Source organism: Thunnus thynnus, chromosome 17, assembly GCF_963924715.1.
Source record: "Thunnus thynnus chromosome 17, fThuThy2.1, whole genome shotgun sequence".
NCBI classification, from domain to species: domain Eukaryota; kingdom Metazoa; phylum Chordata; class Actinopteri; order Scombriformes; family Scombridae; genus Thunnus; species Thunnus thynnus.
Window position 1 is genome coordinate 2,099,375 of NC_089533.1, and position 15,361 is coordinate 2,114,735.

Genomic DNA, 15,361 nt, shown 5'->3' on the forward strand with positions numbered 1-15,361 from the left:
TCTGTTTTGATTTTGTATCTCAAGATGTGACATGTGGAGGGTGAAATATGACCTATACCTGAATAAGCAAGGGTGTAAAATCAAATGGAAATTATAATTTAAAGAGAAGAAAAGAAAAAGGTTCTTGATTGACAATCAGGGTTTATCCCTGTCTGTATTATGTGAAACCAGCCCTGAATGTACAGTATATAGGGGACAGGTGGTAATCATGACTGGAATAATGTCAAGTTAAGTCACGTCATTACAACATCCTCTATCCTTAGACCCTCGACTTGAATTAGGAAAAACTCCCTAAAAACTTTAACAGGGGAAAAATGGAAGAAAGCTCAGGACGGACTGACTGCATTGTAAAAAAAAAAAAATCGTAAAATAAAAATCGTAAAAAGTCTGGCAGCAAAAGTTGCCAAACACTTACCATCAAATAACAGTAAAAAAAAATGTAGTTATTCTACAGAGATTTATTTTAAAAATACGGATATTTACTTTGGACATTGTCTACATTTTTACAGTCCAACCATTATAAAATAAAATAAAAATCTCATTATAGAACATTGCTAGAATGTTAAACAAATGTATAAATCTGCACAAAAAATGGAAAAGATTGCAGAACTACCTTAAAATGACCTAATTTAAATGAAGACTCTTGTTTTCATACAGTAATCTTTGGTAAATTCATAGGATTATCCAATCCATCCACAGGAACTACCCATCAAAGTACAGATCCCTGGATGTAAAACACAGAAAATCATGTAAAATTACATTCAAATTACCCTCCTTTAACACCCATTAATGGTATCTTGAGAGCTTTAAGCTTTTATTTTATGTGATTATCCAATCTATTTACAGTAGATCCCTGGTAAATGTTGGATTTATACTGTACAAAAAAATAAGATCATGTGATAATAGTTTACAAAAACATAATTTTAATAATCGTTACTTTATATAAACATTATTTGACAGTAATTACAAGCAACTCTCCAATATCTTTACAGGCTTTTCCCATAAATGTATAGGGTTTACTTTATATAAACATTATTTGATAGTATTTAAAAGCAACTATCAAATATATCTACATACATTTCCCCATTAATGTATGAGGCTAACTTTATATAAACATTATTTAACAGTAATTAAAATCAACTCTCCAATATATTTTCAGGCTTTTCCCATTCATGTATAGGGTTTACTTTATATAAACATTATGTGACAGTAATTGCAAGCAACTCCCCAATATATCTACAGACATTTCACATTAATATATGGAGTTCTGAATGTACAAAAACCAGAAGATCTATGTAAAAATACCTTTATATCAACTCTGACACTGAATAAATATAAACATTTTTCTACTGACATTTTACAATATTGTGCAACCCATTCAATACAGATCCCCATTTGAGATGTATGAGATTGCAAGATGTTTAATAACCAGAATATGTCATAAAATTACCTTTTAACTACAATTTGGAATGTCAACATAAAACTAAAGAACATCATGCAGGTTGATTAACTTTATAAATTAACTTCACATTAATTAACTATTTGAGCAAAAATAAATAATCTGATCTAACATGTTTTCCAGGATCTAGGGTTCATAATTTTGTATTTGCTAAGTAGTACCGGGGGGAAGGACATTGAAAATATCTCAGTGACTCCTCCTACCTTGTCCGTCGACTCAGCAGTTGAAATAGGGAGTCAAAGGTAATGCACAACCGTAGGGTTGTCCTAGGTCCCGGTGCATCCGCGGCCTAGCCACCTAAGCTGGACTAGGGGATGGAGAATTTGGGGGTTATGAGAAAATTTGAAGGAGACAGATTGTTTGGGGGCAAAGGTCAGATTCGTTGTGTGTGGTGCATTGTGGGCTGTTGCATGAGTGAGGCTAACCCTCATAGAAGCCTGGGCCACGTTCAAGGTCCTGCTGCCCTGGACTTTGTAAATATATTTAACAGCCCAGTCTCTGTAGGGGTGTATGGCATTTTTTTTAAATATCTTTCCTCCTGTTTCTGTTAAGTTAGGAGTTATGTCAGTGATTTGTATTTTTGTTTCTTTATGTTTAAATAGGTAATTTTAGGTTGATTAGCTTTAGTTCCCTTTTGTTTGTTGTTTTGCTGTTAACTCACCCTGAAACCACAACTATGAAATAAACATTTAAAGACTGCAAAATCCCTTGTTGCTGCTTTTTTTTTGTCAGCTGGGGAGAGGGAGTGTCATTTTCCTGTTGCGCCAGGGTTTCTCCTAGGCCGAGTCATAACAATATATTTTTAAATTCTTCTGCTTCTCCCAGTTTAAAGGCCCCTAAAGGCCCCTCTACTTAGCAGTGTGTGGGCCTGTATAGACTGTCTTTGATTGACATCTCCCCTAAAGTAGTAAAACACATTTCCAATCCACTGGAGATAGAAATATGAACATATATTCAGACTATACAATATATATCTAAAAAACACAGCAGTAGAGTGGACAAAAGAGTCATTAAGTTTCATTCAGCGTATTCTGCTCATTCGTCATTCACCACAGTTGGATCACTCATTCAGTATACAACAGGTTTACATGTTTAATGTGTTCATAATGGAAAAGTGACAAAATTGACATTTGGTTTATTTTTGTGTGTGCTATTGATGGATAATATTCTCCAACTATGCAACGCACAAAACAAATTGAGGGAGCTACAAAAAATATCCCTCTGAAGAAGAGTGTCAGATGGATATATTGGATAGTTACTTGTAATTACTTTTAGATAATGTTTATATAAGGTAATGATTATTAAAATTATGTTTTTGTAAGCCATTTTCGCATGATCCTATTGTTTTGTACAGTATCAATCCAATATTTTTACGAGGAATTTATTGTAAATACATGAGATAATCACGTACAATTAAAGCCTAAAGCTCTCAAGATACCATTAATGGGTGTTAAAGGAGGATAATTTGAATATAATTTTACATAATTTTTTTGTGTTTTACATCCAGAAATTTGTACTTTGATGGGGCAGTCTTAAGGATAAATTGGATAATTCTATGAATTTACAAAAGAATGCTGTATAAAACAAGCCATTCTTTAAATCAGGTAATTTTAAGGTATTTCTGCAATGTTTTTATTTTTTGTGTGTGTACATTTATACATTTATTTAGCATTCTAGCAATATTTTATATTTTTCTGTTTTTATTTTACAACAGTTGGACTGTAAAAATGCAGATAATGTCTACAGTAAATATCTGTATTTTAAAAAAAAATCTTTGTAGAATAACTAAAGGTTTCTTTACCGTTATTTGACAGTAAGTGTTTGTTTTTTTTACTTTTTTAAAAACTTTTTTAAAACTTTTTTTTTTTTACATTAAATTTAAAGTAAAAAAGTTGCCTCAATTTTACATTCAGTAATAGTAAAAATCCTGTTAAAAACTATAATATTCCATTATATTAATTTACAGATTACAATACAGATTACCTTTATTTTATGGTGAATATTTTTAATAAAAATAATTTACTGTGTTTTTATGGCATTTACACTTAATGTAGAAAAAACAACAAAAACTATAAAATAATACAGTAAATTTCTGTGAAATAACTTTTTTTTTACAGTGTGAATATAGATATGTGTAATGAATAGACACAGAAAGCCAAATTACAGAAATACAGTATGAACAAACAGGATGACACAGTTATAATGGATTTACAAATGTATGTTTATCATTTAAAAGGAAGAAAATAGTAACATTTATTTGCAGTGTTCCTATTTAATCATTTAAGGACAGGTTCACGATGTTTCCAGTGTGTCTTAAAATAGCAGTCAGGTGTCCATATGAACAGTGAAAGAGGTTTTCCTCGCTGTAATCATTCCTCCTGTTCATACTGGATATTAAAAGATCCTTCAAATGTGCTTTCAATGTAAGTGATGGGAACCAAAATCCACAGTGTGTCCACACAATCATTTAGTGCAAAAATGCATTTAAAAGTTGATGTGAAGCTTATATGAGGCTTCAGCAGTCTGAGTTAGTCATATCAAGTGGATATCTGACACATTTACAGTCTTTTTAGCATCAAATTCCCTCTTTGTGTTTCCTCAGACAGTGTTTCCCTGTTGAGCTGCAGGTGGAAGTATAGTAACAAAAAGAGGAACTTTGGCACTAAAAAGACTGTTACGTTTAAAGATATCTACTTGATTTGACTCATTTGACGCTGAAGCTTCATATTAGCTTCAGATAAACTTTTAAATACGTTTTTGCACAGAAGGAGGACTGTGGATTTTGTCCTCCATCACTTCCATTGTAAGGTCATTATGAAGGGATCTTCTAATGGTCAGTATGAACAGGAGGAATGATTACAGCAAGAAAAACAGCTTTAATGTTCATTGGGCTCCTGGCTGTTGTTTTAAGACACACTTGAGAAATTGTGAACCCGTCCTTTACATAAATCTTTTACATTTTTTTTGTCTGCTGTTCCTCACTCCGTCCAGCTGGCGGCGGTGTGCACATTAAACCTGGTTTGTCAACTCCTCATAACTACCAAAGAAGAAGAAGAAGAAGCTAATCTGTGCAGTTAGCAAGTCGACAATAAATAAACTGTAAAACTAGCCCGGTAAGTAGCTTTACAGGCTGTTGTTTCAAAATTTAACCCGTATTATGATCACTGAGCTATCAAAATTGAAATATATGTAGCTAACGTTTTCGTTGCATGAGCGTAAATCTCGCTATTAAGCGATGCAACATGGCTAACGGTAGCAAAACAAACCAGTTACTAACCGAGACTCATTTCGTTCTGTTATTTACTGCCACATGTAACGTTAATGTTTAGCCACTCAGATGAAAACAAACTGCATTTCTTGACCGTCCAACGTTAAAATATCCCGGTCGTTGCTAAAGCTTCATTACGTGTCGTTTTCTCTCATGCAGAGAAGGTAACGCTGATTTAAAGGTGTCTCGTTTTTAGGAAACAATATAATCTAGTAGAGTATTTTAAACCGTTTAGATCCACTTTTTAATTCGGCTTCCATCAAATGCACATTTTCAATACTACAGTAAAATTATAAAAGTTGTTGTTGCGCTCTATTAATACTAATTATATTCAAGGCACCAAAAACCGTACTACCTGCAGTTAAACTGATTAATTTTTCAATGGGATTTTGTATGTATTAAAGGACGGGTTCACATTTTTTCAAGTGTGTTTTAAAACAACAGTCAGGAGCCCAAATTAACAGTGAAACCTGTTTTTCTTGCTGTAATCATTCCTCCTGTTCATACTGACCATTAGAAGATCCCTTCATAATGACCTTACAATGGAAGTGATGGAGGACAAAATGTATTTCAAAGTTTATCTGAAGCTAATATGAAGCTTCAGCGTCCAAATGAGTCAAATCAAGTAGATATCTTTCAACGTTACAGTCTTTTTAGTGCCAAAGTCCCTCTTTTTGTTACTATACTTCCACCTGCAGCTCAACAGGGAAACACTGTCCGAGGAAACACAAAGAGGGAATTTGATGCTAAAAAGACTGTAAATGTGTCAGATATCCACTTGATATGACTAACTCAGACTGCTGAAGCTGAATATAAGCTTCACACAGACTTTTAAATGACTGTGTGGACACACTGTGATTTTATCCACAGTGTGTCCACACAGTCGCTGAAGCTTCATATTAGCTTCAGATAAACTTTTAAATACATTTTGTCCTCCATCACTTCCATTGAAAGCACATTTGAAGGATCTTTTAATATCCAGTATGAACAGGAGGAATGATTACAGCGAGGAAAACCTCTTTCACTGTTACTATGGACACTTGACTGCTGGTTTAACACACTGGAAACATCGTGAACTCGTCCTTTTAACGCTGTTGTAACAGGACTCCATCTGAATGCCAAAACCTCGAAGCTGCAGACATGTCAGCTGACACCAAGATTGCCGAGCTGCTCACAGAGCTCCATCAGCTGATCAAACAGACCCAGGTAAGTGAGTGGCATTAGTTATTAAAACACTGATGGGTGGATGCAGCTTATAGCGAGTTAATCTCACTTTCCGGATGACTTGCTGTGATGGTGAGTGAGGTCATTCAAGTCAACCAAATCCAAATAATCCTTGTGTACTTTCCAGGAGGAGAGATCACGCAGCGAACACAATCTGCTCAACATTCAGAAAACACATGAGAGGATGCAGACGGAAAACAAAAGTCAGTCACTGTGTGATGAAGACACAGTGTAGTGTTGGAGTAGTTTAACAGTTTTCATATTCTATCTGGTTTTTAATTTCTGTTTTCACTCATTCAAACATGTTTTCTTGTTCGTCTCTCTTCCAGCTTCCCCGTACTACCGGACCAAGCTGAGGGGACTTTACACCACAGCCAAAGCAGATGCTGAGGCTGAGTGTAGGTGAGGAGACACATACTCAACTTTCTTTGAACATCACACTGACATCCTGAAAGCCCTGCCTGGACAGCTTCAGTTTAATATAACTAACGATTATTCTCTTGGTTAATCGATTAGTCGTTTGGTCCATAAAATGGTGAAAAATGTGGATCAGTGTTTCCTAAAGACGCCCAAGACGACGTCCTCAAATGTCTCTTTTTGTCCACAACTCAAAGATCTTCAGTCTACTGTCATAGAGACTAAAGAAACCAGAAAATATTCACATTGAAGAAGCTGGAATCAGAGAATTTGGACAATTTTTTCTTTAACAAAATGACTCTAAACGATTAATTGATTATCAAAACAGTTGTCATTTAATTTAAGTCGGCAACTAATCAATACATCTACTAATAGTTGTAGCTTTCCCTGCTAATGGTAGCTTGTGGTTGTTACAGGACACATGTTAAAGATCAGTAAACTCCTACGGTCTCTGTCCAGTCGGGGCTTTTCTAGTCACAAATCGTCCGTCTTTTCATTACTTTTTGCATCCACTCATTCATTTCTTTTGTCTCGCAGCATTCTGCGACACGCTCTCGATAAGATCGCAGAGATCAAGTCGTTGTTGGAGGAGAGGAGAATAGGTATGTCGAGAAGATTTTTCAACCGTCTCTCTGTAACTTTGAACAACAGATTTATATTTATTTATCTTGTTTTCGCAGCTGCTAAGATGGCGGGAGTTTACAGCGACAGCGACCCTCCCAGGAAGACGATGAGGCGCGGCGTCCTGATGACGCTCCTCCAGCAGTCGGCCATGACGCTTCCTCTGTGGATCGGCAAGCCGGGGGAGAGGTAGCTGCTGAACCACTCGCAGGAGATCACATGTAGAGAGTTTTAACTTTATAGTTTCCACAGGTCAGCTCAGGTCAGATCTTTATCGTCCCACAAGAGGAAATTAGCAGCAAGGCGACATAAAAACACAAAACCGTGATACATAAACACAATAAAAAAACAACAAGACATTAAAAGTTTGGGCCTAAAGGAGAAGTGAGCGTGTGAACAGAAGACGTGGATGTATGAAGAGAACTGGATACAGGAACAGCGCCGAGCTCTGAAGCTGCAGTAAAGACAACGTTATGTACACTGAACCAAAAAGACTTTTTCTGACAGACTGAGTCTGTAAATCAGCAGATACAGTCATTTCACAACCTGCGAAATGACTCGTTTCTCTGTCAAATCTAGAAGAGCTTCAGGACTGAAGTTAACCGGAGGGCTAAACTGGTGGAAGTCTCTAGTGAGCATGCTCCATGGGCGCGTGTGCATGTTTTCATGGGGGTCATTTCTTTACAACAGGAAGTGGCTTTTTTTTTTTTTGGCTTCATGCGCGTCTGAGCAACTTTCTTAGGAATGAACGGGACCTCGGTATCCAGTTGTCTTTCTACATCCGTGCCTGAAGGTCATCGGTTCAATCCCTCCACCAGCAGGATAATTCTGGGTGGGGGGGAAGTGAAAAAGCAGCACTTGCCCCTCCCTCATTACCCATGAGCCCTTGAGCAAGGCGGTTAACCCTCACTGCTCCGGTGGAGCTGCTCAATGGCCAACTGGTCAGACTGGTTGCTTCCTGTCAGTGAAACTTCCCTGAATGAATAAACTGCTACTAAACACGATTCAGACAACAAGGATGTTAAAAGCAAAGACAATCAAGATGAGACGAATAAAACGCTGAGCTGAACCAAGAGACGGTTTGTAAAACATCAGAATTAAAAGCGTTTATTGAACACGAGATGAAAACGTAAACCTGCATCTCTGAGCCTCGAAAACAGGAAGACACTTCAAAATAAACCCATTCATTGATTAGGACGATTACACCTTTATAATATAATAATAATAATAAACTTTATTTATATAGTACCTTTCATAATAAAAGTGCTTTACAGAAAGAGTAACAAACAAACAAAAAACAGATATTTAAAAATATTAAAAGAAAGGAGAGAAAAGAAATACAATAAACAATAAAAAAGAATACAGTGATTAAAAGAGGTAAGAAGATAAAAAGAGAAAATCATGAGATAAAGATAAAACAGTAAAAAACAGCAAATAAAAGGTTGAGTTAATTAAAAGCTTTATGATGTATTTATAATACATTCTAACACTAAACACTAAAATAACTCTTGTAGAAACAGTCGGTGGGCTCCTGTGACGCAGACAATGACTGTTTTTCCTCTCTGTTGACCTTCATCAGTCCTCCTCCTCTGTGCGGAGCGACTCCAGCCAGCAGCGACTACGTGGCCAAGCAGGGCGACAAGGTGGCAGCGAGGGTGAAAGCCGTGGACGGAGACGAGCAGTGGATCCTGGCGGAGGTGGTCAGCTACAACCATTCCACCAACAAGTAAGAACATCACCCCCCCCCGACACTGGAAGACGAGTTTGACCTTCATGACTGAACATGAGGACACGTTGACTTGTCTCTGTCTCTCCCTGCAGGTACGAAGTGGACGACATAGATGAAGAAGGCAAAGAGTGAGTTTGTCTTCATACAACACTGACGTGTCCATCTGTGTGTGATTTGATCTTTCTGATCCTTTAAGGTTACAAACTTCATGTTGTTCCAAACATTATGAATTGATGATTAATCAGCTTTATGTAACCTGCCTCTTAATACCAACTAGAGCTGCAACCATTAGCCGAGTAATCCATGAATCAGCAACTATTTTGATAATCAAATAATTGTTTTATTCATTTTTTCTTTTAAAGCAAAAATTAGGGATGCACGATGTTGGATTTTTTGCCAATATCTGATATGCTGATATTTCCAACTCATTGTGGCCGATCGTCGATGCTGATATATGCACATATTTTTTTCCAGCTGGCTGAGGAAACTATTATACATGCAAGCATAGATTATACTAATGATGATCAAGAAAGACAATATATGAAGGAAGAACTGAGGAAGACTGGAGTTCAGGAGCTCAGCATTAAAACATTAATGAACCTGCCGAGTGGGAGCAGCAGTAGAGTTTTCATTGAGTTTATTAGACAGACAGGATTAATGTGTAGGATTTAATCTCTGGTCCACACTCCGGAGCAGAAGGTGGCGGTAATGCACCTAATACGCTGGTTGCCAACTGTCGTTATAAACAGAGTGGTACATCCTGTCAGCCGAAGTATTTCCTGTCTCTGCAACTGAACACAGCAGCTCCTCTGATTCACCCTGACGGTCCCGGTGTTTCCTCCGCAGGCTGCACTTCACTCAGCTGCTTCTTCTCACTTTAACCTGAATAACAAACCGGGGCTCGATGCTCCACATAGAGAGCCGAGGCTAACGTTAGCTGAGAGGCTGACCGGAGGGAAGCACAGCCAGCTAGCCTCCCAGCTAACGTTAGCCCTGGTTTGTTATTCAGGTTAAAGTGGGAAGAAGCAGCTGAGTGAAGTGCAGCCTGCGGAGGAAACACCGGGACCGTCAGGGTGAAACAACCCATCGAGGGAAGCCCAGTCAGGTGGCGGAGGGAAAGGCGACATATCAGCCTTTCATAATCAGCAGAATTCACCGATGCCAATATTTTATTTTAGCGCTATTATCGGCCGATACCGATTACGATAATATCGTGTATCCCTAGCAAAAATGCAAAATATGAGCTGGTTTCAGTCCCTCAAATGTGATAATTTAATGCTTTTCTTTGTCATACATGAAAGTAAACTCTTTGGGTTTTGGACTGTTGATGAGACAAAACAAGACATATGGAGACGTCACCTTTGACTATGATAAATTATAATGAGCATTTTTCACAATTTTCTATCATTTTATAGACAAAACGATGAGTTGAAGCCTTAATATCAAGACGTCTGCATGTCCTGCACTGACAGGAGCCTCAATACTCCAAAACCTGAAAAACTCAATAGTTTGTATGTAGAAGTCTGAACGTGAGGCAACAAAACACTGGAGCATCATGGCACTTTGCTGTTGTCATGGTGATGAATGAACACGTCACCTAGTGCAGCGCTGTGGCTCATTGATGTGTTTTAATAGTTTTAATACAACGGAGGAATCAGAATAACTTTGATACACATATAATACTGTTAGTAGATAAATTCAATGTTGGTTTGAGTCTAAATATGTAGAAAACCAGCAGATGAAACCAGTCAGAACAACTTCATCTGTGGCTGATCGGTGTGTGTTTGTGTGATCAGGAGACACACTCTGAGCAGACGGCGGATCATCCCGCTGCCTCAGTGGAAGGCCAACCCAGAGACGGACCCCGAGGCCCTGTTCAGTAAGGACCAGCTGGTACTGGCTCTCTACCCCCAGACCACCTGCTTCTACCGGGCCCTCATCCACACCCCTCCACACAGGGTGAGACTCTCAGCGCTCAGCTCAGCTGTATTTTTAGCAAACAGCAGGGATGTTAGAAGTCAAGAAAAGTCTGAAAAGCAGCAACACTCCCATCAGAATATTTAGTGTTTATACATTTCAACAACCAATCAAAGCGTCTCTGCAGGTCTTTAAAGCCTTTAAAAGCCTTGAATTCTCCAAAAAGAAGTTATTAATACGTCTTAAATGTTCTGTCTCTTTGCTGCTGTAGACAGTAACAGTCGTAAGTGTGTTTGCGGCTGTCAGGAGAAGTTTTACATCTATAAACTACAGTGAGACGGTGTGACAGTAGTAGTAGTAGTCAGCAGCATCAGACCTGCAGCAAACAGTCACTGCTGCAGCTGCAGGAAGGATTCATTCACTCATTTGTAACTGGTTCATCCATCCATCAGGTTCCAGGTCACGTTCATTGATTCATTATATTACTATGAATTAGTGTTATTTACAGCTGGGAAGCACAGACACAAATGTGATATGAAGCTCAATAATTTCATGTACTTAATAAATAATTGTGGACTTTATTGTCCCTACAACGAGACCGAGAAAAAGATATTAAATTGCATTCTGTGTGGTATTAAAATGTCTTAAAGTCTTGCAGAAACCCTGTAAAAGTTGGCAATCGATCATTTTTTCTCTCAAGACCAAATGAACCAACCAGATGTGAAAGGAAGCTCGATAGAGTCAGAATCAGTCTTCTCTTTATTTTTTCCATTTGTTTAAAAAAATGTATTGTTTTTCAAGAAAAGATTCAAAGATTTGATTTTCAAATTGAAATTTAAACGACTTTAATTTCCCATCAGAACCAACCACACAAGCAAATCAGTCAAAAACAGAGAAAAGCAGCATAAATAGTCCAGTTTAGGAACTCAGTCTCACTGGTTATATGATATATATAAGATATGTTAAAATGTAAAAGGTCATGAAGCTCATATTTAAAAGTCTCTCGTTTAAAGTGCTTTGACAGACGCTTTTATCTGAAGCGACTTACAAAAAGAGACAGAACAGTCAGAGGACTTAGAGGACAGAGACTCAGGTACAAGTTTGATTACAAGAGGCGCTTTTATTTATTATTAAAATAAGAAATGACTGGAAGAAGACAAACGCATAAGAAAAACCATAAACAAAAAGAAAGAAGTGCAGCAATCAACAAACTGCTAAAAGGTTAAAGAGTGTCGAGGTGTTGAGTCGACGCTGAGTTTTCAGGCGTTTCTTGAACACACCAAGTGAGTCAGCTGACCGATACGGAGACATTCACACACAAACACACCTTTTATCTACATAAACTCAGCTTTACCGTTTAAAGTAAACACACTCCATCACTTCCACTGAAAACACATCTGAAGGAGATCTTTTAATATCCAGCATGAACAGGAAGTAGAGCCGACAGTAAAAACCTCCTGCAGCCTCTGACCTCAGCGTGTGTGTGTGTGTGTGTGTGTGTGTGTGTGTGTGTGTGTGTGTGTGTGTGTGTGTGTGTGTGTGTGTGTGTGTGTGTGTGTGTGTGTGTGTGTGTGTTTGCAGCCTCAGGACGACTACTCGGTGCTGTTTGAGGACACGTCGTACGCCGACGGTTACTCCCCGCCGCTCAACGTGGCCCAGCGCTACGTGGTCGCCTGCAAGGAGAACAAGAAGAAGTGACCGCAGGGTGACACGACGGAGTCTGTTTTTGGGAGCATTATCGTATTTTGAAATGGCAAAAAGATGTTCAGAAATATTTGTCAAATCTGAAAATAGGCTCAGGTCTGCTTCTCCAGCTCTGATCTGATCATAATTTGTATTGATAGATGATGGAATTACCTGCGACAAAGGTGAAAATCTGAATCTGTGCACTGTGAATCAAGCAAAAACACCCCTGAACATCTTTTAAATGAGACTATTTGTCAAATCACCACCCGACACGGAGGGAGACGGAGCAGCATCTAGTGGCTGTTGGAGGAACTGCAGCTGAACTGAAGCTTGTTTGGTTATTCTGCCTTGAAAAGGCCAATTTAAGGGCCTAACTTGTATTTTTTTGTATATGTCGAGTGTGAATGAACGCTGTATAATACATTCAGCTGTGTATGTAAAGACCAGAATGAAAAATGTGTTTGATTCATTTCTTAAAGACCTTCCTCTGCACGTTTTATGACATAAAATGAAAGTGAAAATACTTTGAATAACAGTTTGTCTGATGTAGTTTCTTACTCCGTCACTACACTGAAAGCACATTTGATGAAGGATGTTTTAATATCCAGCATGAACAGCAGGAATGATTACATCACTGTTCATATGGACGACATCAACATAGTTGGCAACTGATTGGTTTATCAGCTAGTCATTACATCTATAATTAATTGTTCACTTATGTCTTGTAACATGCCAAATATATGTCCCCAAAAGTAATACTTGTTAATATTTTCACATCACAATCCCTGTCTCCTCATCCTGTAAAACGTTTTTATGTTTGACAATTCACCTTTTCTCAAAATGATTAATTATCAGAACAGTTGGCAATATATTTTCTGTCAATTCACTAATTTATTAATCAACTAATTGTTGCAGCTTAAAGATATCGCCTCATAAAAGGTTGTGTAAGTACTGTACTTAAGTCCAATTTTAAGGTACTTGTACTTTACTCGAGTATTTCCATGTGATGCTACTTTATACTTCCACTCCACTACATTTCAGAGAGAAATATTGTACTTTCTACTCCACTACATTTATTTGACAGCTTTAGTTACTTTTCATCAGGAAACAGTTTACTGAGATAATAAATCAAGTGAGAAGTAAGGTCGTTTTCCATACAAACAGACCTGTTTTCGCAGCCAGCGGAGTCGCCCCCTGCTGGCCATTAGAGGGAATGCAGGTTTAAGGCACTTCCGCATTGGCTTCACTTTTAATACCGGGAGCTACCCGCTTGAGCTCGGCGCCGTTCCTGTTAACAGTTCTCTTTATTTACACATCCATTAGGGGTGAGGGTAGATATTTCCCACAGCACGTGAAGGCAGCTTGCAGTGAGTTTGCATATTTCCCACAGCACGTGAAGGCAGCAGCGGCAGTAACGCGGGGAAAGAGAAACAATCATGGCTGAAACGGTGAGTGTCTAACAGACCTGCCGGTTTTATCGATTAAAAATCACTCAAACGATTAAATACGTCAACAATATGAGCTGTAATGTTGTTCTAATTTAAGGCGGTACTGGTGAAAAGTGAACAGTTACGTTGTGAAGCCTCAGAAACACTTAAACCGCCTCCAACGGTGAATAACTAACGTTAAATTAGCATCACGGCAGTCGGTTCAGGTTCAGGTTCGCTGGTTTGATGCTCCGAGTTCTTCTTTCCTGTAATAATAATCACAACTATCAAACATTAATAATCTTTATATTCAATCGGTTCTTTCAACTATTCAACAATCCTTTCAGTTTCAGTTTCAGTTTCAAGTCATATGATGGTAATAAACTACCGAAAACAAAAGTTTACACTCTGTAATTGGATATATAACAAATATATAAATAATATGTAAATATATCATTTATATAAATAAATTTAGTGAAGTGGAATTATAAAGTAGCATCAAATCCACCTCCGTACAACAAGAAAACCACATTTAAGAATATATTAGTTAATTTATTTAACGCATATCCGGTTAAAAGTAACGTTGACGTCAACAGGAAATGTCCAATCAGCTGCCAGTTTATATTAATTAATTAATATTAATTTATTATGTCCTACAGTTAGTTAAAGCTCTAATCCAACAGTCCTGTAGTCAACTTTACCTTCATGAAGGTTATAATTAATGCTGCAAGGATTAATTAATTCATCGATTAGTCAGTCGATCAACAGAAAAATATCATCAATTAATCGTTATAAATTAGTTTTCAAGAGAATAGTGAGGACATGCTGCCTTTCTTTATTTTATATCATATATATAGCTGCAAATTAATCGATTATTACGACTATTTTGATAGTTGATTAATCATTTTGAGTGATTTATAAGAAAAAATGTCCAAATTATCTGTTTCCAGCTTCTTAAATGTGAATATTTTCTGGTTTCTTTAGTTTTCTATGACAGTAAACATTTCATGGACCAAACAACTAACGACTAATGATAGTTAGTTAAACTGAAGGCGTCCAGGCTTTAACGATGTGATAAACAGAACGATCACGTGACCTCTGACCTCCACTCTCACTGGGCTGTGGTGAAGAGTCCGGTAGAACGAGGAAGCTGGAAGAGAAACGAACGAGGAAACGTATTTGAATAAATAAAAGAAACATACTACAGAGCCTCATACTGCAGTCTGCTTGTTTTGTCCAATAACTGTCACATAGAACAAGAAAAAACACATTTGAGAAGCTGGAACCAAAGAATTTTTGGCATTTTTGCTTGAAAATTAGTTTGTTTTTCATGGTATATTACTGTAAATTTAATATCTTTGAGTTTCTGACTGTAGTACAGATAAAAAACTTCTTTTTTAGAGCTGCAACTATTATTTTAATGATCGATTTATCTGCAGATTATTTTCTCGATTAATCATTTTGTCTATAAAATGTCATAAAATAGTGAAAATGTCCGTTTTAATTAAGTTAAAAAGGTGACGTCTAAAATATCTTATCTTGTCTGATCAACAGTCCAAAAATATTCAGTTTACAATTTCGTGTGACAAAGAAAAACATGAAATCATCACATT

At 37.4% G+C, this 15,361-nt stretch overlaps 2 protein-coding genes and 1 long non-coding RNA gene across 3 annotated transcripts in view; 2 read left to right on the plus strand and 1 right to left on the minus strand.

Annotated features, from left to right (window-relative positions):
* The first annotated feature begins 4,723 nt into the window (after positions 1-4,723).
* Positions 4,724-12,856, plus strand: sgf29 (SAGA complex associated factor 29). The gene is made up of 10 exons (XM_067616417.1): positions 4,724-4,891; positions 5,831-5,933; positions 6,079-6,154; positions 6,281-6,353; positions 6,906-6,970; positions 7,049-7,178; positions 8,569-8,715; positions 8,811-8,846; positions 10,515-10,677; positions 12,217-12,856. Exons 1-10 carry the CDS (start codon positions 4,881-4,883, stop codon positions 12,331-12,333), a joined length of 921 nt encoding a protein of 306 aa, XP_067472518.1. The 5' UTR covers positions 4,724-4,880; the 3' UTR covers positions 12,334-12,856.
* Positions 12,857-13,577: 721 nt separating this feature from the next.
* nfatc2ip (nuclear factor of activated T cells 2 interacting protein) overlaps positions 13,578-15,361 on the plus strand; it is an 8,460-nt gene continuing 6,676 nt past the window's right edge. Inside the window, exon 1 of the mRNA XM_067616411.1 lies at positions 13,578-13,769. Coding sequence (XP_067472512.1) covers positions 13,758-13,769 — 12 coding nt within the window. The 5' untranslated portion in view covers positions 13,578-13,757. The remainder of the gene's footprint in view (positions 13,770-15,361) is intronic.
* The window catches only part of LOC137201385 (uncharacterized), a 1,428-nt gene continuing 1,227 nt past the window's right edge, over positions 15,161-15,361 (minus strand). The window contains exon 2 of the long non-coding RNA XR_010932169.1: positions 15,161-15,361. This exon is cut by the window's right edge and continues 390 nt beyond it. This is a non-coding gene — a long non-coding RNA (uncharacterized lncRNA).